This window comes from Glandiceps talaboti, chromosome 23, assembly GCF_964340395.1.
Source record: "Glandiceps talaboti chromosome 23, keGlaTala1.1, whole genome shotgun sequence".
NCBI lineage: Eukaryota > Metazoa > Hemichordata > Enteropneusta > Spengelidae > Glandiceps > Glandiceps talaboti.
This window is the reverse complement of record NC_135571.1, coordinates 3009012-3033468: the sequence shown is the minus strand read 5'-3', so window position 1 is coordinate 3033468 and position 24457 is coordinate 3009012. Positions and strand designations below refer to the sequence as shown.

General features: G+C 36.0%; 1 protein-coding gene across 1 annotated transcript; it reads left to right on the top strand.

Moving 5' to 3' along the window:
• The first annotated feature begins 31 nt into the window (after window positions 1-31).
• Window positions 32-23460, top strand: LOC144452575 (staphylococcal nuclease domain-containing protein 1-like). Its single transcript, XM_078143686.1, has 20 exons — window positions 32-82; window positions 1815-1964; window positions 3086-3209; window positions 3649-3730; window positions 4363-4520; window positions 5171-5262; window positions 7480-7641; window positions 8209-8315; window positions 8801-8891; window positions 9622-9753; window positions 12601-12770; window positions 13264-13447; window positions 13755-13896; window positions 14992-15101; window positions 16254-16442; window positions 16872-17004; window positions 17913-18103; window positions 19370-19477; window positions 19907-20155; window positions 21243-23460. Exons 1-20 carry the CDS (start codon window positions 32-34, stop codon window positions 21306-21308), a joined length of 2691 nt encoding a protein of 896 aa, XP_077999812.1. The 3' UTR covers window positions 21309-23460.
• Window positions 23461-24457: the final 997 nt, after the last annotated feature.

Here is a 24457-nt window from a genome sequence, read left to right as displayed (position 1 = left end):
GCATGCAAGGCGCGGCTTGGGTCTTTTCAAAATGGCTACTCCAGGAGCACCAACAGGCGTACAACGTGGCATAGTAAAACAGGTAAGAAATCAAATTAGTACTGTCTTTAATACTGAAATTATGTCTTTGGAAAGAGAAACACCACATTAACAGTAAAACCTGTTTGAAAAACGAAAATCTTCCCGAAAATGGCACATTTCCTCGTTTCCTGCGTACCATATGGTTGAAATTAAGTTCTTTAAAATTTAAAAGACAACTTCATCAAGTCACTTACTTGACCTTGAGTTCTATTTTTGTATTTGATCCTCGTCCAAATATTTCATACAGTAAGTGAGAATTGCTCAAATATCGGTTCTTATTTTTGGAGAAGTTTAATTTCCGTCACGAGTGGAAACTGTAGTTTCTTCAAACGTGAATACAGTTCCCCGCATCATCAGTGAATAAATGAATGAATGAAGCCATTCAAAACACTTCAACTTACTATAAGACTTAAGTTATACATGTGTAGTTAATGTTCATATCACAGAAGTTGGTGTTATTGTATTTCAAAAGATTGTCCGTTTTCACCACCAGGAGATACTTTTCAGACTTCACAAGCTCTGAATATTCTTTGAAAATTATATACAAATAATATATGTAATGATCAATGTCTTTGGTTCAGTTTGATTTTGATAAAAGGAAAGAACATACATTTGCAAAAGCAAAAATTATTATCAGCTAATAAACGACTATTAACTTTACACTAAATGTATCATTCTTTGAAACATTTGTCTTTTTTAAATGAAAAAATATTGATAATAGGGAAGTCTGTTCCTTTATGTTGGAAACAGGAAGGCATTCCATGTATGTGGGTGGGTGTTTTGAATAAGGTCATAATTTGGAAGTTTTCCAGAAATCCCTCTCGGTGTCATTTAGATTTCCCTTTGTATAAAAAATGGTTGTCATTCATACCCAAATATAATTTTGATATTGTAAGAAAAAAAGGAGTTTATGATAATTGTGAATAAGGTTAAGACCAGGATCTAAATGACTTTGGGATACAAATTACAATGTATTCATGTACAACAATAAACTTTGTGACTACATGCATGTGTTTTTGGACTTTATTTAAATGGTGTAAATGGATACCCAATGCCACAAAAACAGAATGTACATTTCCCCGGTGTTTGTACGAAGGGCTGGGAACCCTGGTAACAGGAAGGGGGAAATCTGGTAAAGCTGGAATAGTTCTCCATACATTCTATACCAAAATATTGGTAGGGAACCATGTAAACTCACAGAGAAATTGGGTGATTTTACCTACATGTACTTGCCACACTAACAAAAACACTTCCCACATATACAAAATGTAACTTAAGTTATATGTTATTTTCACATATACATGTACATGTATATACATTGTGTATTTATATGTATGTATATATATATACCAATTATATATATACAATACATGTATATGTATATATATACCATATATATATATACAATATATGTATACAGAAGTAATTAATTATATACAGTAACTAAATTATTTGCACACTTTGTTTTGTATTTATGCCAGCCATCAAATACAGCCATCAAATTTAATAATTTTCATATTGATATTAATGGCAATGAATGTCCAAGAAATTTTAAGCTATTTTCCATGTGGTTGTAAAAGCATCAACTAGTATCAATCACATGTGTACTAGGGGTTGACAGCTGTCAGTTCCAAAGTCCATTTTAAGAGTAATAACATACATGTACATGCACTGTTATTCATTGGTAAAGGCCAAGAGTTGTTTGATAAAATGTGTTTGTTTAAACTCTACAGGTTCTATCGGGTGATGCTGTTATCATCCGAGGCCAACCCAAAGGTGGACCCCCACCAGAACGACAACTCAACCTGTCCAATGTAACTGCACCTCGAATGGCACGACGTGCCAACCCTAACATCGAAGGACAAGTTGATACAAAAGATGAAGTAAGTTACAAATTAATGAGCCAGAATATTTTCACTCGGTTTGATTTGTGTGTTAGAAATATCTTAATTGTTGAAATAACACAAGCTGTGTTTGTAAGCATATTACTGCAGTGAAAATTCTTTATAAATAAAACCACATTCCAGGATATTGTTAATGTTGATGCATATCTTCTATAACATTGCAATTGTCTTTGGCATCGTTAGAATAGTTTATAGAGATTTCCTGAACATTTTTTGATACGTACAGTATGATAAATTATGTCATTGGATTGTTTATGAGTTATATCTTGATACCAGGTTTGAATTCAGTTAATTGAGAGAGATGGTTAAAGTGACTATATGGGTGAGGATTGGGGTATTTAGTTTAGATTTTTAATTTAAAAAACAATTTTATCATGGCGTCCTACTTGAAAAATCAATTGTCTAAGCCTGTGTTTGTCACTTGATAAATGGCAAAAAGCCACAAAATGTCACAATGTTTGTTATTGTATGTACAGTAACAAACATTTTACACATTTATTATGCATTTGCAATTCATTGAACCACAAACAAGGACTTGGCATATGTTGTGTCACTTTGAAATTTCAAATAGGAAGCCATGATAAAATTGTTTTGTAAATCCAAAATCCAAAATAAATACCCAATCCTCATCCATATGGCCACTTTAATACTGTGAGTACCTTTTAAATATGCAGCAAAAACTACGCCCCAAATACATTGTACATGTATCAACTCAGCTTGTGCCCCTGTAAATAATCCTGTATAGGTTGATTGATAATGAATGGTAGTAAATAGAGGAATAAATAATGATATTTCACTCTCTCCTTACCTACATTGTAGCTAGGGAAGATTTGATAGTAAATTTTCAAACTTGTATCTGAGAGTCTCGTAATGAGATGTGTTTTGGGGACAAATAGATTTTTAACAAATTTAGATACTCGTATGTCCCTTGGAGAATTACTTGCAACATTATTCTACCTCATGCTAGAGGTTCAATTCAAAAGAAAAGGTCATTATATCTCACGTGGCATTTTGATCAACTGAGTTGGTTGAAATTCAGTGGTATTTGTGAGGTAGAGCCTGTTTCTAACAAACTCAATTTTGTATACCTTTGTAATCAGCCATGGGCATGGGAAGCTCGTGAGTTTTTACGCAAGAAACTAGTTGGCAAAGAGGTGTGTTTCACTATTGAGTACCGTGTTCCTGGCAGTGGCCGTGAATATGGCATCGTCTATATCGGTAAAGGTAAGTCAACATCAAATTTTAGCATATCCTATGGAATACTATAGGATTGACTTTGAAGAAAATCAATTCCATGTAGCATTGATGAATTGTTCATTATTCATTAGTTACATTTTCTGTACTTCAAATGGAAGCATTGTACAGAGACTGGTTTTAAATGTAATAACAGCGTTGGTAGTTAAAAATGAAAACGAATGAAGATTTTTCATAAGTAACCACATGCAGTAACTTGAATAAGGTATCTAGGAATGCCAAAGTTTGGTGTGTTACAACTTACAATAACTTACTGTGTGTCAGTGATGCATGCATCAAATTGGCAAAGCGGGCACACTGTGTCTGAAATGACAGTGCATATGTACATGTACCGTAGACAATTGGAACTTTGAAAACTGTCATTTAGCCAAAGTGTGTGTGGTCCAATACCTGATATGATTATTTTTAGACACCACCGGTGAAAATGTGACAGAATCCATCGTTGCAGAAGGTTTAGTTGAAGTAAGAAGAGGAGGCATCAAAGCTAATGAGTAAGTGTCACGTCTTGAAGACCTTTGAAATGTTTTAGATTTCTTGAGGAGATCTCTTATCTGACCCCCAAAAATTGTAAAAAAGCTATAAAAAAAATGTGTAAAAAATTTGCTGTTGTACATACAATACAATGTAACAAACATTTTACACGTTTAGTAATCTTTTGCAATTTATTGAGTTACAAACAAGGACTTGGCATATGTTGTTTCACACTGCTTTCCCAAATAGGAAGCCATGATAAAATTGTTTTTAGATTATCAAAAATACATACCAAATCCTCATCCATATGGTCACTGATATATCCATGGCGTATAGAGATCCAATGGCTACCGTTACAGGATATCATTAAATTTAAACTCATTAATCCTCTTTCTACCAAGGGGATAAGGGTGGGGTGGGGTAGAGGGGGGAGGGGGGGGGATTTGATTGCACACAATAAACTACAAGTTGGGGAAAAACAGAATTAATTACGTACACATCTTTGAATGGAATATCGCCAACCTACATATATGTTATTTTGATTTAAGAATCTTTGTTCCTTGTTATTTTATATCATTCTCAGAAAGTGTTGATAAGTTTTGTAATTTGACCATCACTACAAATCAGATACATAAACCTTGTTTTGTTTTAGTGATGCACAACATCGTCTGATTGAGTTAGAGGAAGCTGCAAAGAATGCTGGGAAGGGTAGATGGAGCAAAGATGATAATCATTTGGTGAGAGACATCAAATGGTTGTGTGACAACCCAAGGAATTATGTTGATTCACATCACCAACAACCTTTAGATGGTAAGTATTATTTGATAATTTCACATTATGCAAAGGAGAGCATTCCTGTATATTTGGTGGTTTGGTGATTCCAGTAAATCAGACTAGTTTTGCAATGTGCATTTGATAACGTTTCTGTCGACATGCTAAAACTATGATAAATGTGAAGTCATTATGGTGTAATGGTTAGAGTGGTCAGCTTGGAATCTGCAGGTTGCATTGCCACCACAGCCGTTTGTTCCTGAATGGCTAAAGTCCTTGGGCAAGATACAATAGAGGTTGCATTGTAAATGCAATTCATCCTATGTGCTTATAAAGGCTACAATGGATTGTATGTTCCCTAATGAGTTGAGAAAGTAAAGGGCTTAACGGGGGCCATTGTGCCTCTATACATGTGTACATGTAGATCTGTTCTAGTGGGGTAGTAATAGCACATTGAGCACAGTGTGGAAAGCGTTATATCAAAACTAACATTATTATTATTATTATTTAATCAAAATTGCTTGTGAAACCTAGCACTCTAATAACTGAAATGCCACAATTTTCCCCCAAATAATCCTATTTTTTTAAAGGAAATTGTGACACGCTTTGCACTGTTGATCACCCAAATTAATTATGGAAGTTGAATATTAATTAGTAAGTATTATAACTGAGTATTTGTTCCATTTCAGCTGTTGTTGAGTTTGTTCGTGATGGATGTACAATGAGGGTATTTTTATTGGATACTTGGCACCAAGTGACTATTATGTTGTCAGGTATTAAGGTAAGACATTCACAACTACTCCGTTTTACTGATGATATTAATTAAATTATATTATAACAGCTGTGCTTTTTGTTTTGAGAACGAGTTCATAGGCATAAAATTATGAAAATAGTGACAATAAATGTATACACAGCAGACACTGGGACTTGTAAGCAAGAAAATGTAAGAATACAAATTTAAAAAAACATAATACCCTTGTATCAAAATAATGACAGTATTGTTATCTGTACAATAGACTTATTTTTATGCAATAATTGCAATAATTTTTATTTTGAGATGAAGTTCATAATCATAAAAATATGAAAATATAGACAGGAACTAAAATGAAGGTATACACGGTCAGCGGATTCTAAGACTTGCACGAAAAAAAATGTAACAATACAAATTTAAAAACATAATACCCATGTCTCAAAATAGTGACAGTATTATTTGTACAGTAGATTTGTTTTCTTCAGCAACCTCTGTAGTTGAGTATATAGTCTCCCGACTATGGCTTATACTGTAAACTTTGACCTTTTCGCTACAGACTTATTTTCTCTTTGTCTGAAAGGTTCAGCTGTTTGTCCGCTTATTTAATCACTCGCTACCCCACAAGAGGGCAAATTATATAAGCAAAAGGAACGCCTGAATCTTTCAGACTAATATTCACTTATTTTGTTGGAAAACAAAAATGGAAAAATAAGTGGTTGTATTAAAATACCTTCTTGTACATGAACATGGTGCACTAGTCTGGTAATTAGTAAAAAATTAGTCTTTGTGAACCAGCTTTAGACTATAAAATCGCAAAATTGTCTAGTGGTAAAGTTTACACTATTTGCAGTGTTTGCCAATGTTTGCGAACCACAGTTACAAAAAGGGATAAAAAGTGGTGAAATTTCAGTTTCCATATGTTCAACAATGGTGTCACTGTGTTGTTTTATTTTGTTTGACATCCAAAACAGATTGATGGTTCACAACATATACGTATACTACATTATAAACTAAGCATGCTGTGTATAAGACCATATGGTAAACTGTATTAAGCCATCAGACATGAATGGATTCATATAAAATATTCATAAATTTAACTTCATTTTTGCACCAACAAATATTTGTAACTCAACAAAGCTTTTGCCGGGTATCCATCATAGGATTATTAGTGAAGTTTAATACGGCCTGAGAAAAAAATTGTGTGATTCCGATTACACTCAATTTTAGAATAGGTGGGGTTGGTAGATTTTTAATTTTTAAAAAAAAAATTTAAACAGTTTTTGTCATGTGAGTGTCTAGTTCAGGTAGTTATGTTTTCCATTGTTTTCCATATGGTCTCTGTGTTGTTGGTTTCATTCAATTATATATACAGCCATTACAGATTGGAAGAACAGTTTTATATTGTCTTTTTAAGTTAATGTCAGTTTCCACATTCACTATTTCTTATGAGACTTCATAGTTTTTATGATTTTTTAATTTTTTAATTTTTTTTTCAAATACGTAAAAAACGTTTAGGGTCAGCAGTGAAAAACTAGGTGGGGTTCGGTAACTGTAACCAAATAATTTTTTTCAGGCCTAAGTATAGCTTCAGTTTTGCAAATTGGCTGTTACATCACAATTTTTCTACTTTGAAAAAAAAATTTTGAAGTACAAGTGAAATGATGAGAATTGCTTAATCCATTCTCTGAGCTTTGTGTTTATCTGTCCAATCAGCACCCAGCATTAGCTGGGCTGTGAACACAGTTAATTAACCTAGGGGTGCTAGTGTATTACTGGTCCCCTAAGTTCCTTGCAGTGAGTCCGTTGTTTGGTTCAGATATCTCAGGGAGGGCTACGTGATATTAGTCATGTACTCTCTTGAACCCATTGATTTTTATAGCATTCTGATCACTTGTAAATATAAAATGATAGTCTTTCATTGGAGGGTAGGCTGTAAGGTATGCAGTGATAGGGCGCCCTCACACATCGGTCAATCCCTTTGGATAGAGCAGGCCAGTGAGGGCGGAGTGACACGACATATCTTACAGTCATTATGGTTAGTACATGTAGTCTGTAAGGTACTCCTTGATGGGGCACCCTCACACATTGGTTAACCTCCTTGGATAGAGCAGGGGCGCGTTCGATTTGCACAATCATGATTGTAATTAATCTGACGTCATTTCTGGAAACAAGGTTATTAACAAAATGCTCAATCACGATCATGATTACTTATATATAAAGCCTTTGTTATTTTTGTTTGTCTTGCAGTGTCCAATGTTCAAGTTAGAAAGTAATGGTACTGAACAAGTGCCAGAACCATTTGCTCAAGAAGCCAAATTCTTCACCGAATGTCGTCTTTTACAAAGAGATGTAAAAGTCATCTTAGAAGGAGTGTCCAATATGAACTTTATCGGCAGTGTTATACATCCAGTAAGTACTATCAACTATCATCATATATCTAGAATAGTTCAATGTAGGATAAAAAATGAAATTCTTTTACAACTAAGATGCTATAGGCTTGGTGTTTCATTCATGTAACTTGACATTTAATACACACCCTCAGACAACTTCTAATGCAAAAGAAACAATTACATAGGTGCTGTGCACAGTGATGATGTAGAATAAGTCAAGCAGCCATTAAAATCATCAAGTCCATGTGATATTTTCATTAGAAGCCTGTTTTTACTGCACTGTGTAAGAATAGCAATGCTTATCAGTGTTCAATGTGATTGGGCAAAGAATCCTGTTGTGTTTCAGATTCCAAGCCTCTGATAGCCTCTAGATTAGTATACATACACACTGTCATTCTTACAGTTTGGGGTTTACTTATTTGCATGAACAATTTTTGGTCCATGACTTCTCAGTCCTCTAGACAGACTAAGGATATCTCCAGATTCAAAGCCACATATAAGCCTCTAGTCTAACATGTAGTAGCGAGAGTAAACCCAGTATATATCTATATGACTAGAAATGAATGATGTATTTGTATTTTTACAGAATGGTAATATTGCTGAGTTGTTAGTCCGTGAAGGTTTTGCTAGATGTATTGATTGGAGTATGGTACTTGTCACCCAAGGGCGTGAAAAGTTGAGGGCAGCAGAAAAGTAAGCGCTCGATTGATCTCTGATAACAACCTTTCTGATGTTGGAAACTTTTAATTAACAAAGTGTTGCAGCAATTTCATTAAATCATGTGTAGTCAGCAAGTTGTTCGGTTTGATCGACTATCTTTGTTTTTGTTTTGTATTACTGTTAGTTTATATGTCATGTTTTTCTCTTGGTCGCTGTCCCTACATTTGACCAATTCTCATAAATCTCGCATGTATGCATAGCCAATTAAATCCCATATTACAGTTAACTTTGGAAGATTGCATGAACTGTCCAAATGAACCACAGTAAGGTACATTCTCATTGGCTAAATGAAGTATTTAATGAGGTCTTGTTAGAACATTATCAATAACCCTAATCCTGTTTAATGTTTTTGATAGATTCTCATTGTAACCTTTGAAAACAACTTCCTTGCCTGAGGGAGAGCTTGGTGAGGTGGGAATCTCCAAATCTGACTAAATTTTCTCTTTTTTGATGAGCAGATTTGCCAAGGACAAAAGACTAAGAATCTGGAAGGACTACACAGCCAGTACACCTACCATAGATATTCAAGATAAAAACTACACCGGAAAGGTTTGTGTAACACAATTATTATATGAAATTGCCAGGATAAAATCAATGCTGGCAAGGTGTGTAATGCAATTATTTTATGAAATGGCCAAGATAAAAACTACAGTGAAAAGGTATTCGTAACAAAATTATTATATGAATGGCCAGGATAAAATCTATGATGGAAAGGTGTGTAACACAATTATTATATGAAATGTCTCGGATAAAATCTATGCTGGCAAGTTGTGTAACACAATTATTATATGAAATGGCCAGGATGAAAAGCCCACTGGAAGGTTACGAGTTTAGGTCAAGTTGTAGCTGTTTTGTGTGTATTTCTTGCAGTTTTAAGCAACCAAGCTGACATTTTAGTGTTTTCTTGGCGTTCACAACTGCATACAGTAAAACACAATACTAGTACTTTTTTTTTTGCAATGTTTTACTTTTTGTGAGAAAACATGCCGTATTGTGACATTGTGAGAGATGAGAAAAGTAAACTTTGTGGCTGGAGGGAGATAGACACATATAAATTACATGTTAAGTAAGTTGTAACAGGTACGCTTTGTGTGTTATGCTGAAGCTAGCAAACAACAAAAAGACAGACACATGTGGCAATTGTATTACAATGTACATAAATCATCCTCTGCAAGATATACAAATGTAGACACATACAACAATTTTATCTTTCCCGTTCTGACTTTTTCCTGCCTCCTCAGCTAACTATGTTCTGAATGTTTTTGTGGTTTTTTTTTAGGTCGTAGAAGTGGTGAATGCTGATGCTATGGTGATTAAAACCAGCAGTGGTGAATTCCGTAAGATAACACTGTCCAGTATTAGACCACCTAAGCTAGCAATGCCTGGAAAGGAAGACGAGTCACCAATTAAGGTAAACAGAAAATTGAACAGCAACAAATCATGACAGTCACAAACCATTAGCGGTCCAAGTGCAACAAACCCGCGGGCTTGCCTGGCGAAAACGGGTGTCATAAAAGTTGTTTGCATCTCTAAAGCTGTTTGTAGCGTTACTTATAATAGCCTAATAAATTGATAACAACTGATATAAGACGGAGATAGGGTTTGCCTCAATTGCAGTCCATGCAGACGGCCGAATAGAGGTTTTACAGCTGTTTACTTGTGTTATGTAAGAGCCCATCATCACATGTGTAAATATTGGTACTCTTTGATAACAAGTCCACTTGCTTGGCTAATGGCTTGTCCCAGTAATGTTTAAACAGAAAAAATAAACAATACGCCGTATTCCGGTTATCGAAAAAGCCCCGAAAAGATAAAAGATATGATTGTTTGGCCACTAGGGGTGCTGTTTTAGAACCGGAAGTGAGGGCCAGAAATTGTAGAGCATTGTTGCAAAGCATAGAGTCTATAGGCATCGTAACCACTGACTAAAGATTGTCTGTCATTCCCCGTAACTTTACGCTATAATATTGCATTATCGCCCATCAAATAACGAAATAGCAAATTAACCTCTCGTTCTCCTAATATTTCGCGTAAGTTTGGCTCTGCAATTCGAACGTGAGGAAAACCCAAAAGTAGCAACATTTTGAAACGGGTAGTACACTGACATCTCACTCACGTTTTCAGTGTGACCTCGTCCATTTGCGTTACCGTTGGAGAAATTGTAGTGATTGCTTCCAGTCAAACATCGGAACGGAAAAAGGTACAAAAACAGAGGAAAGAACCTTCAAAATCACAATATACGCTACAGTTATTGCAGCTTGTATAAAACCAATCTGATTAAAATCCGATGTAGATGTCGGCTAATCGTTCATTGCTATTTTACTTTCGTTATTGTGCGTGAATTGACCTGCGTGGTACATGTTTGATCGCCTCCTCTACCGATCAGGACAAAAACGTAAACATGTACCACGAAGGTCAATTCAGGCAAAATAACGAAGGTAAAATAGCAATGAACGATTAGCCGACATCTACATCGGATTTTAATCAGATCGGTATAAGACATGGTATGATGAGTGAACCACGTAAACGTTACATGGAAGGCCAATTCATTGAAGGGGTGGGCGGTGTGGTACATCAATCACAATAACAATATTTATGATTCGTTGCCGACTTCAATGGGTTTTTTTTATACACTGATGGTCCTGAATGAAGAATAGCAAGCTAACCAAAGTGTGATAGTAAAGTTGAGTATATCAATACACATATGTTTATGCCAACTTATAACCAGTACATGAAATGTTTTTTTCCGGACAAAGTTTTATGATTTCACCCGTGGTGCTACACCACTGTTCTAATAAACAAGAAAGGCCTAAGTATGCGGCGACATCAGTTACAATATAAACATGTGGCTTGGTAATTGTCGACCGAACTCTCAATATTGCAATGACTGTAGCTGGAAGCTGTTCAATCTGATTAAAATCCGATGTAGATGTCGGCTAATCGTTCATTGCTATTTTACCTTCGTTATTTTGCCTGATATTATTTTTCTTGGTACATGTTTACATTTTTCAGCCTGATCGTAGAGGAGGCGATCAGGCAGGCTAAAAAATGTAAACATGTACCAAGAAGGTCAATTCAGGCAAAATAACGAAGGTAAAATAGCAATGAACGATCAGCCAACATCTACATCGGATTTTAATCAGATTGGAAGCTGTTGTCAGATTTGTAATTTTCTAATCGTTCTTTTGTCCAGCAACAGACACCAGTAAGGTAAAGAAATATGTTTATCATGTCTACATCAGGTATATTTCGAAGGTCATCCGTCCAACTTTCAATGTTTCCGCTGTCGATTAGTAATCTTTTGATGCCCGACATCCACTATTCGTCTCCTCTTCCGTTCTCTCAGAAAATTATCATTTTCTAGTGTTTCAAGACCAAGGTTGACAGCATTTCTGGCGATATCTAGTAGATTTAGAAGTAGTAATTTTCCACTCTTTTATGAATGCACGGGGTTCCTTTACGCCCATTTTGTTGACAGCTTCATACATCGCCATACTATTAGATGCCATGACGAAAATTCTGGCCCTCACTTTGTCAGATATGGTGCGCCCTCTCGCGATACTTTCCTGCGAAACAACCGGAAGTTCGATAACCGGAATACGCCGTATTGAAAATTGAAACAGAAAAATGAACAACAACAAATTTAGAAACTTTTGTACTTATAATAATGTTGAGGTATTGGACCAATAACTGATGTAGTCACAAAATAAGGTGCACTGTAATTGTCTGTGACAGTTCTGATCACATGACATTTAATACTAAGACATGCCACTGGTAGTTACATATGACAGTATACTTTATGTTTGCATTAGTCAGGGCAAGATACACATGTCACACTGAATCATACATTATGTGTGAATACAGCAGGAGAGCATGTGTGTATTTGTGTTTTAATATGTTTGTGAGTGAGTTTAAATGGATATTCATATTGTATATAACAGTATGTTTGCATTTGTAAATGGTTATGTGTGCAGCTTTGTACACTGCAGATGTATATGAGTGTGTGTGTGTGTGTGTTTGTGTGTGTACGTGTTTACATGTACAATCGGATGTAGGGACTTTGGAGGGAGGGATAATGTGCATGTGTGGATGTATAACATGTATGGAGGGAGGGAGGATGGATCAAGACGTCAACCGGGAAGGCATAAAGATAAGTGATATGTTCAAATTTCTGCATTAATTATTTAGATTATTAATGTTAATTAAAACTGTTCTCAGTTTGTCTTATTGTTCTTAACTTCATTGTATATTCCTGTAGGACAACCGTCGTATTCGTCCATTGTATGATATACCATACATGTTTGAAGCTCGTGAGTTTTTACGTAAGAAGTTAATTGGTAAGAAAGTGAATGTTTCTGTAGACTACATCAAACCAGCCAACGAAGGGTTCCCAGAGAAAACATGTGCTACAGTAACTATATCTAACATGTAAGTAAACTCAAAAAGTCTTGAGACTATTACCTTAATTGTTATAGGCCAATGTTGGACTAGAATAAACAGTTTTTGTTTTGAATAAATATTTGTCTTGCAGAGCTATTGAAAAAGAGACCTCATATCCTCATAGTTCTTCTTATAAGATATTACTAATGTAAGAACGTAGAATACACATTTCCAAGCACCTATGACAATTTTTTAGGCCCGCTGGACTGCAAGGTCACATGTTCTGAATAGTGGAATAATGAAATAATGCCAGTCTGATTTTCTTTGCACGTCTTAGGAGGAAAGTTTTACTCAATACATGAGATTCAAAGATTGGAGTGTCACTGCGATCAGGGCTGATCTTGCTGTGACTCAGTGTTTCCATGATTTGATTTAATTTTAAGTCTTCTGAGCAAAATTTTCCTTTCTATACATGGGATGCAAACATTGGGGTTTAACAGTGGTCAGTGCTGATTTTCCACCTTTTGATTTATTTGTACAGCAATGTTGCCGAGGCACTGGTCAGTAAAGGATTTGTTACAGTACTAAGATATAGAGCTGACGATGATCAACGTTCTGCCCACTTTGATGAATTACTGGCAGCAGAAGCCAGAGCTCTCAAGAATGGTAAAGGACTTCACAGCAAGAAGGATCCTCCTATTCACAGAGTTGCAGACTTGTCAGGGGTGAATACAAATATACTCAGTATTTTTGCTAAGGTTTGAGAACTCTGATAACAGAGGGTAGTCTGTCTAGAGTGCTGATATGTGACTGTGATAGCTATGATAACTCTCAGCTTGTTATAATAGCCATTCAAACTGATAGCGTTAGCCACACCCCCGAAAGGCATATCAGTGATGTAGACACAGGGTGTTATGACGTAGAATAACCAGGGTATATTGTCCATATTTTCTGTCTGAAGACAATATCTTGGTTTGTACATGGTATCATGAAAACTAATCAAGTCTTGCTGTGTGTGTATCCTATCATTAGGAACCCCAAAAAGCCAAGCAGTTCTTACCATTTTTACAACGTGCTGGTCGCTGTGAAGGAATTGTAGAGTTCGTCGCTAGTGGATCTCGTCTACGTGTCTACCTACCCAAGGAAACTTGCCTTATCACATTCCTATTGGCTGGTAAGTATCAATGAAATAGACCATTTGAAACAAACAGCGCCCTCTCTAGGTATGTAAAATGTCAGCCCTGCTAGTAAACTTGTGAAAGATTTGCTTGAATTCGGTAGTTAGGCCCAACGGGCACCACCCAGAGGGGCTATTGCATTGGGTTCCATCCTAGCATACATGTGTTCACCCTCATATCTCCAGCATGCACCAATGGATTTCAACCAAACCTGTCACAAAGATAAAATACTATGTGAGACAAATGAATGACACTTGAATCAAATATGGCTGAATGGCGGCCATATTTGTTGGAAAAGTTTTTCTCTCTCTTGTGACTCCATTTTGCAACAATATTCCAATGCTGATGAAAGATACTGATGATGTTCATGTATTTAGAATTTAGAATACCCCACCCCATGTAGTACTTGTATAATTCACAATTTGTTGTTGCAGTTTTAAGCAACCAAGCTGACATTTTAGTGTTTTCTTGGCGTTCACAACTGCAAACATTAAACACAATACTAGTATTTATTTTCTTGTGTTATATTATGGGAAAACATGATACTGTATTTTGACACTAGTCTTTTTTACCCAGTCTTGGGCTTGTCTTTGTCAAGTATTACATACAAATGTACATGCACATGCACATGCACATCAGATAGAAAGTGATTGTCTTGAACATCGCCCTCTTTAGCCCTCTTTGGATTTTGAGCAGTTACCATGGCAACTCCATGAATGCTAGCATGACATACTCTAAGTAATTGCTCAATTTCTTGCTATGTTGTCTGCAGTCATACTTTTGTAGCGAGCTAAAGCATAGAAGAACACACCACAAGCATGAATGCCAATGTCTTGAGCACCCACACTTGCATTCACACAGTTCTGTTAATAATACATAATTTTATATTAAAAAAGCAAACATTGTAAAAAAATTCACTTGTGCATTCAGATGAAAGATGAAGGGTACTCAGATATTTCTGTCCTCGAAATTTTCTGGAGATGATTGTTCCATGAGAGCACAAACGAACCCTCGGTATTTAGGTGAGCAAATGAAATGTTTCAGAAAGTATGGAGAGAAAAGTAAAGTTTACATTTTCTCATATTTTGTAGGTATAACTTGTCCCCGTATGGCACGTACTGGACCTGGTGGTCCCGCATCTAGTGAACCATACTCAGAAGAAGCACTGCAGTATACCAAGGAATTGTGTTTACAACGAGAAGTAAGTATTTACAAGCACATTACAATGAATTTCAAAACAAGAAACTCTGCAAGTTTGGTGTCAAAGTAATAGTACCACAGGACATCAAAATACAACTGGTGAAAAAATACTGGTGCATTTGTGTAAATAAAGTGAGCTAAGGAAAGACTTCACACAATGACAAAACAACAACTCAACACTGATACAAAAACAACAGGGGTGCGTCTGATGTCTGTTCAGGTGATGATTTTATTAGTTTGTTTTACATCTGTGGAAGTTGTAATTTAACAATCATTCTCAATTGTTTTAACATGTAGCACTCTTATCACCAAACAGAGTTATGGGATTCTGTCTGTCTCCTGTGGTGTTTATGCTTTGATAAGTTACTGACCTTAATTACGTTATATGTCTTAGATTGAAACTTGTCTCATTCCTGCTTACCATACGCGAGCAAATGCATCAGTGTTTTTTCACAGATTGTACATGGATTTAGGTCAGCAAAATAAGATATCCAGTCAGGATTACAACCAGTGACAGGAAAGCATTCACAAGTGAAACTTGTTACAAACATTGAAAGGATGACTGCAAATGGAGTACACTGTTGAGTTTTATGTAAATATTTAAAGTACGCAACATTTGCACATGGGCATCATGGGGGTCTGTCATATTCTGTCATATTACAGGAAAAATGAAGATGCCTTGGTTCTTCACTCATCAGACACGATGTCACACACACACAAACACACACACACACACACACACACACACACACACACACAAACACACAGATAACTTCAAATGCAAAAGAAAGAATTATAGAGGTGCTGTGTACAGTAGGGGATGTAGAAGTAGTCAAATTGGAATGTTGATTATCAGTTGAAAAGTAAACAATTGAAATCATTAAAATCATGAAGTCCATGTGTAATGTTTTCATTAGAAGCCTGTTTCTACTGCATTGTGAAAGAATAGCAATGCTTATCACTGTTCAATGTGATTGGGCAAAGGATCCTGCTGTGTTTATTGTGTCTCTGTTATTGTTAGTCTTGAGTTGAATTGTGTCTATCTTTGTGTAAGCACATCATGTCCAATAAGGGAAAACACCAAGGCATCTTCATTTCTCCTAGTCTGTTGTTTCACAGACCTAGTCTAAATGAAACTTTATTTTGTTTTCAGGTTGAGGTGGAAGTAGAAGCTATGGATAAAGCTGGTAATTTCATTGGTTGGTTGTTTGTTGAAGGTGTTAACTTGTCTGTTAGTTTGGTAGAAGAAGCCCTGTCTATGACTCACTTCACAGCCGAACGTAGTCCCTATGCCAGACATCTGTCTCTAGGAGAAGAAAATGCTAAGAAGAAGAAACTCAAAGTGAGTGTTTCAGTAATGGTTATGGTAAGGGGAGGTGTTGGGTGGGGGTGGGGTGGGGGAAGGGGTGTTTAGGAGAAACTCAAAGGGGGAGAGGGGGGTAGGAGAAACTCAAAGTGAGTGTTTCAGGTGGGGGTATGACAGGAGAGTGTGAGGTTGAGAAGTGGTAGAAGTGAGTGTTTGAGTAGGGGTATGAGGGAAGGAAGGGAGGGGATCGAAAGAGAAAGTAGAAGAAACTCAGGGTGAATGTTTGAGTAGGTGGTATGAGGGGAGGAGTGGCGAGGAGGGTAGAAGAAACCCTGAATGAGTGTGTGCGTTGTGGGTATGAGGAAAGGAGAGAGGGAGGGATGGATGGAGGAATAGAATCTTCATATCGTAATAATCTCTGTGCATTCTTTGAAAATAAAAAATCATCATTTTGATTAATTCCAGGTGTGGGAAAAGTTTGAAGAACCAACGAATGTTGTCATTGTTGAAGAGACTGAAAGAAAAACTAATTACAAAGCAATTGTAGTAACAGAAATATTAGAAGACTGTCACTTCTATGCACAGAGTGTTGATACAGGTAAGTCATTGATTCGTTGGAATTCTAGCAAGATATTGTCTCTGTTGTGTACAGCATACCAAATACAACAGGAGACATGCAAGCAGTAATAAGCAGAACTTGTGACAAACAGGGCAAGTAAACAAATGAGTGTACCATATACAACAGGAGACTGGCAATCAGTAACAAACAGAACTTGTGACAAACAGGGAAGGTAAACGAATGAGTGTACTATATAAATACAACAGGAGACATGCAAGCGTTTACAAAGCAGAACTTGGGTCTGCATCCTAAAATCAGAACCCCAATGTGATCATGATTTCAGTACTTGTGGATAAAATAGATCCCTCATTCACGTCTAATGACAATAATGATCAGTATTTCAACAATTCCAGTGAATAGCTGTATATTGCTGCTTGTCTGATCGAAAAAATTATACTGCAGTTCCTGCTAGTGAAGCTTTCACTACAGCTTCAATCTAATAAGTAACACTAAAGGAAAGCACTTTCTCGATATGCTATACTCATGTTTACACTTGATATGGATGCTATAAACGATTGTGGTACATACAGAAAATGTTTTACTTTGGTGTTATGGGTTGTATGGATGCTATAAACGATTGTGGTACATACAGAAAACACTTTACTTTGGTGTTATGGGTTGTACTTGATATGGATGCTATAAATGATTGTGGTACATACAGAAAACGCTTTACTTTGGTGTTATGGGTTGTATGGATGCTATAAATAATTGTGGTACATACAGAAAACTCTTTACTTTGGTGTTGTGGGTTGTATGGATGCTATAAACAATTGTAGAACAGAAAACGCTTTACTTTGGTGTTATGGATTGTATTACAGAAAGTCTCTATAGTACACCACTGTTATTGGACTATATTAATTTTTATTACTGTGTTTTTTCTCGTAAAGGACCACAGCTAGAGAAGTTAATGGAACAGCTTCACAATGAGTTTAGTTCATCCCCACCATTACCTGGTTCTCACACACCAAAGAAAGGTGAATTAGTTGCCGCTAAGTTTGCTGATGGTAATTGGTACAGAGCATCAATTAATAAAGTGACTGCTGGCAAGGCTCATGTACTCTATATTGATTATGGAAATGTAAGTAAAAGATTGTAATTCTCGCTATCTGCAATACAATTCTATGCATCGCTAAGGAGTCAAATGGAACACAGTCTCGCGACCGCGCTTGCATTTGTCGACACCTACACTTCTGGTCGCCTATGTCAATACACATGAATGTTTCTTCCAAACAGTTTAATTTGTAACAAATAAGATAAACGCAAGTTTTAAGCTCATATAATTATGGAGGTGGGAAATTTAAATATGTACAGTATCTTTCCAGAGCAAAATTACAAGAGATGTCTACAACTGAAAATGGGAAAGAAACATTCATGTGTATTAGCATAGCCGACCGGAAGTGTAGTTGTCGACATTAGAAAGCGTTGTCGCGCGACTTCATTCCATTTGACTCCACAGTGATGTGTAGAATTGTATTGCAGGTAGCGAGAATTGTTCAGCTGTTACTTTGAATGCTGCAGTTGTTGTCGTTATACTACACTACTCAACTATTCTGACTCTCCCCTTTGGATGTAAAATGACTTGCGAACAGCACTACTAGTGGCCAAACCATGAAATCTTTTGCAACTGCTGACATCAGACCATTGAAAAATTGGACCTGTGACTGAATTGGATTAATAACACTTGGCATAGCATGTTGGAAGTACGTAGACTTGTAATATCATAACTAGGCAAAGCCGATAAGCTCGCGCAGGGTAGATTCATTTGTAACTGGCTGCCTCATGATGATATTGTAGATAGCACCCTCCGCATGGAGAATGCGCATAGTATATAGAACGCACATGCATTGCACTGCAATGCATCCTTGGGTAAAACCACCAAAAACATTGCATAGTATATAGGACACGCATGGGGTACTAGCCATTGAGTAACTATATGGCCGCTCCGCTTCGCTATTACATTTCATTATTTGATAAGAACAGCTGTCTGGCCTCTTTCCACAATAGTTCACGTTTACAAACATATTAGAAGTTCCCCTGGCATATCATTCAAACATAAAGAGACAATAAAACTGCTCTTATCAAACCATGGTGTGTAATACAAGTCTCTGCTGTTCCAATATGCTGTGCCAAGTGTTGTTTATCTAATTCATTTTGTTTACTTTCCTTGTTTGTAACAGGTTCTGTTCATCAATGTTTGCTGTCATATCTCTGATAACCAGGTGTATATGTTGATATGTGATCTTACAAGATTGCTTAGATCCTGTAAATTCTTCTTTATCAGAAAAATCAGAGATAGTCGTTTGATTTAAGATTGTAATCATTATTTTTGATATTTATATTTCAGAGTGAATTCGTCAGTTCTGCAGATATTGCAACTTTACCACCATCTTACCACAGCTTACCAGCCCAAGCACATCGCTATGCTCTGGCCTGTGTCACCTTACCAAAGGATGTAAGTTGTTACGAACTATCAATGATTTCACTATAACTTACACATTATCAATATTTCCCTGATGACAAAGTCAAATACATTTATTCATAAGTATTGTTCAAGACCCAACAACTTTGTATGCTTAGAATTTTGCAGTAGTGAAATCCTGGCATTGTGCCCTCTATTGTGTAAGATGACAATTCTTTCTTCTTTCCAAATACGAATCACAAAATGAAGCTAAGTTAGACTACAGTTATTTCTTTGGTGACAATATGGCATTGCAGCCTCTATGGTATAACATAGCAGTTCTTTCTTCTTTACATTCAAGTGAAAGTGTAAGCTGAATCTCTGTCAGATATACCAAAATGAGGAGCTTTATATACATGTCTTCATTAAATCTGGATATTTTGCCCTCTATGGCATAACACAGAAATTTGTTCTTCTTTCCAGCCTGAAGCAAATGTGGAAGCCAGGGAAGCCTTCAAGAGAGAAGTTATAAACAACAATTTCTTGCTAAATGTTGAATACCGTGTTGGTGGTTTAGAGTTTGTATCCATGATACACCCAGAAAGTAAAGACGACGTTGTGAAGGGTTTGGTTGCGGAAGGTCTGCTGATGGCCGAGAATCGACGTGAGAAACGTTTGCAGCCTCTTGTCTCAGAGTACAAGAAGAGCCAGGAGGTGGCTCGCAAAGCTAGGGTGAGTGTCAAAGGTTAAAGGTCAAATTATGTGTTTCAGATATTCAGGCTGAGAAGAATGTATCTTTCATGTCTCAATCAATTACAGTTTTACAGCTCATGGTGGGTTTTTAAAATTGAGCTCAGAACGTTGTGTTAAAAAACACCATTGTACGTACTGAGTATGATCGCTAGATGAGAAAGTCTGTGACTAGTTTATATTCTATGGGTCTTATATGTTACATGGATCTACAACCTGTAATATTTCAAAAACATGCCTTACATCTTTAATACAACAGATATCAAAATGCTGTTCAGCGGTGCTTTTTGATACAATCACACAGAAACTAATAAGAAAATACACATGCTAGACTTTCAGATAGCAAGATTGAATGAATACAGTTTCTTGCAACATTTTGTCGAACAGAAACGCACTGTCATGCCACTATGCAATCAGATGCAGACATCAAAACATTGGTGGCTGCATGTCTTCATCTTGTTGCAGTACTTCGATTTAACTGGTTTATTTCAGTAACATAATATAAGTGTATATAAGTGTAGCAATAAATTGCGATCTTGCTATTAGAGTGTAGCATGGCCAGTTTATTGAGTTCTGTGTAGTTGATTCAAACAGAGCCGCTGAACCGTATTTTACTATCCAATGTATACTTGAGAATAGACTAGTCCCTATATGAAATCGTTATGATTTACATCTGCACTCACGTATAGTCAAAGTCTAGAAGTCCTGAAATGCATGAGATGCAATTGAAAATTCATCCACAGCCACCCACACACTGTCATTAACATCATGTCTTTGTTAATCAGTCATAAAATTCTAACCAATAACACAGTCCCCCATAGAGTTAGTGTTTATTGGGGCAGTTATGTAATGGTATATTTGTCAGCTCAAGGTGCTACTAATACACTGTTTACATCACTTGAATAGTTAGGGTTCACTAAATAGATCAACAACTTTTTGTGCTGAATAAGGGACTTTGACCAGACGTGGTTTAGAGATCTCATTGGTGGTTTAGAAACCACGTTGGCTTCCAGATTAAGTTGAGGAATGCATCTAAAACTAATGTTTGCATTTGTCTGTTCTTTTTCAGTTGAATTTATGGCGCTATGGTGACTTTACCGATGACGATGCCAAGGAATTTGGTTATCAAAATTAGATAACCGAACTAGGTTATATTAACAAATTTCTGAAAACACGTCTAGGACAACGAATATTATCTACTTTCAAACTCAACATCTAGCGAAAAAAGATTAACTAATTTGAAAAACATGCATCTAGGCTTGATTTTTATCTTCTTGAAGAATCTATCTAGAATATAATATTATCTACGTGAATAAAATGAAGCTAGTTTTCACATATCAAAAACGACGTTTTTGTGAAAACCAGTGATACGTTCAGGGTTTGAAAATGTATGTACTCCGATGAAAACATGATTAAAGACAAACTGAAACACACTATATTTATTTTTTGAATTTTTATGAAATGAAGTAACAGACATCAATAAATTACTACCAAAAATAAGAGAAAAGTTCTGACTGAAGTGATCCTGTATGGTTTTTCCCGAGATCAGTCAAAAATAAAATAGCGTGAACACTCCACATAGAGGGGTCAAGTTTCAAAATATTGGCAAGGAGAAACAAAATGTATTACCTCCTTAAATGGTTACTTTGATATTTTATAGAATTTTCAAATTACTACAAAAAGTTTAGAAATTTTTTGGGGGGGTCAGGGCCTCGTTTCCAGATAAAGATGACTGCCAGTCGTCAAAAGTATTGAAAGTGTGATATTTATTTGCACTGTTGATTGCAGAGAAAGTTTACAGCAGTCATTTGTTAGTATTTCACAAGATTCCTACAAAACCTACTAGCTTAATACTCTATATTGGTCCTAAGTTTACATCCCAATGAGATGTTTAACTGAAATCTAAGGTTATATCAACTATAATGACCACATAAAAATGGAGACATGCACTTTGTTTGCGTAGCTTGAAACCTATATTGCTGAATTTTTTTTACATTGACATGTAAAATAATTTATATATTTTCAGCATTTTATATCTTTTAAAGTCGCAGAGTTATCTAAATCCAAGTTTGACAGTTTAATCTGCTGACATTTGACCTTATCCCTGAAATAATTGAATATCAAAAACAAAGTGGAGGATGGTGACCTTTGACATAACCTCTGAAATTAGTACATTTGAATATCAAAAACAAAATGGAGGGTGGTGACCTTTGACATAACCTCTGAAATTAGTACATTTGAATATCAAAAACAAAATGGAGGGTGGTGACTTTTGACATAACCTCTCAACCTCTGAAATAAGTACAATTGAATATCAAAAACAAATGGTAGACAACTCACTGCGTTCCATGTTGCTAGGAGACATACATACAAGTCCTGAACTTTTCACTGGTTTGACATCACCTTGATTTGCATATCAGTCATGTTTCACACAGCCTGTACGCCTTTTCGTACAATCTGTTTTTAAAAATCGGTTGTATGATTTTGTAGAATGAAAAACAAGTTGGAAATCTTAACCTTCATACACATATAAAGTACTGGACGTAATTATTTGCCAAATTCTATCTGACAATCTTTATTTTAAAAAAAACATGAAATGACTTTTTTTTAGTTAAATCGACTGAACTTGTAAGATATATAAAATAACCAAGTGAACTTGCAAGAAAGTTTGCTTTTCTGTGCAATTGTTGATTTTATTCCAAAGTGCGCCCACTCGAGGCCACTTGGTTAAATTCTTTCTTCTTTTGCAGATGGTCAAAAAAAACTATATCACTCTCTCTACATATCTGTGTTGACAGTATTACATTATTGCACACCACAAATATAAGAATTTATATAACAGGCAGCTGTTTAGCTAGGCAATACAAAATATAAGAGGAAAGTCGACAATAATTTTATTACATGAAAACTATGCAGGGAAAGGGTCAATAATGTATTTTATTGCACTCGAGCATGTTGGTATTATTTTTTGATATGACATGCGATTGGTTTATTTTTGGATTAATATTTGATGTAAGGAAAATGAACTTAGTACAATTTTGTTAATGTAAAATGGAACAAAAATGACTCACAAGACCTTTAAAATACAGATGAACTTTATTATATACAATTGAAAAGTGTAGGTATGAAATACAGCAATTGTGTTATTAATCAGACAGGGTCTGATTTAATCACCCGGTCAAGTTGAGATGATATTTGTATAGTGAGGATAGCTCTGAGAGAATACAGGCTGTGTGAATGAATGTATGTATGCTAGGTGAAATTTTATGAATAAAGTCTATGCTAAATAATAAAAGAATTGTCGATCAGCTGTGTGTGTGTGTGTGTGTGTGTGTGTGTCTGTCTGTCTGTCTGTCTGTCTGTCTGTATGTATGTATGTGTGTGTGTGTGTGTGTGTGTGTGTGTGTATGCTTTATATGGATGGGTGTATGTTTGTGTGTGTGTGTGTGTGTGTGTGCATACACATACAGCAACTTTGGGTAAAAGACCATTTTCCAGTGCCAAATAATGCATAGCATATTGAAGATTTTTGGCTCTGAAGCGAACTTTGACTCCAGCGCTGCTTAAGCAAGGCGATGATAAATATAAGGTCGCCTGTAAATGGCAGCATACATTATCAAATCAAAGTATCTTTCTCCACAAATGCCAAAAAACATGCAATTGTCAGTTTGCAGTGTCAAAACGACTTATTACGTAAGAGTTGAAACATATTAATTTTCTGTTGCAACTATTAAATATTAAAATAACACGTTCATAACCAAAGCAAATAATATTTTTTAGAAGTTTCATAACTGGAAACAAGAAATTTCTAGAGGATTTTCGATAATATGAGATAATTGTTTGAAAACTTCATTGAAGTATATACACAAAATCGGTTACTTTCATTATGCATTCAAGAATTTCAAATTCGAACGCGTTCAGAATAATCCAGAATCCTAGTTCCCTCTCCTGAGAGCGTCGTGGAGGGCTCCCTACTGTCGCCGCCGAGACCTCTCTCCAAATCCATTTCGACGAGCGAATCAGGTTGCGAGATTGGTGTTCGAAACAGGGGAAGCAAGCTGATTCGCTGAAAGTCAGAAGTCCTAAAAGCAAGATGGCAGCCGTTATCCATGAAGTACAAGTTTTCAGATAGGCCTAGCGTTCACCTTTCAACACTGAAACTGACTACAACTTCACAGCCTGTATTTGGAGTTGAAACGATCAACAGTGGATGACGAGAATACAATGTGGAGAAAACAAATCTGTAGCGGTAAGTTTTTTCGTGTGTACATGTAAGGGGTGGAC

Excerpts from the sequence above, each read along its gene's own strand:
- LOC144452575 (XM_078143686.1), top strand. The coding sequence starts at position 32 with ATGGCTACTCCAGGAGCACCAACAGGCGTACAACGTGGCATAGTAAAA. Across the intron at positions 5,263-7,479 it reads TTATGTTGTCAGGTATTAAG|TGTCCAATGTTCAAGTTAGA; the intron begins GTAAGACATTCA and ends TTTGTCTTGCAG. Across the intron at positions 13,897-14,991 it reads TATCACATTCCTATTGGCTG|GTATAACTTGTCCCCGTATG; the intron begins GTAAGTATCAAT and ends CATATTTTGTAG.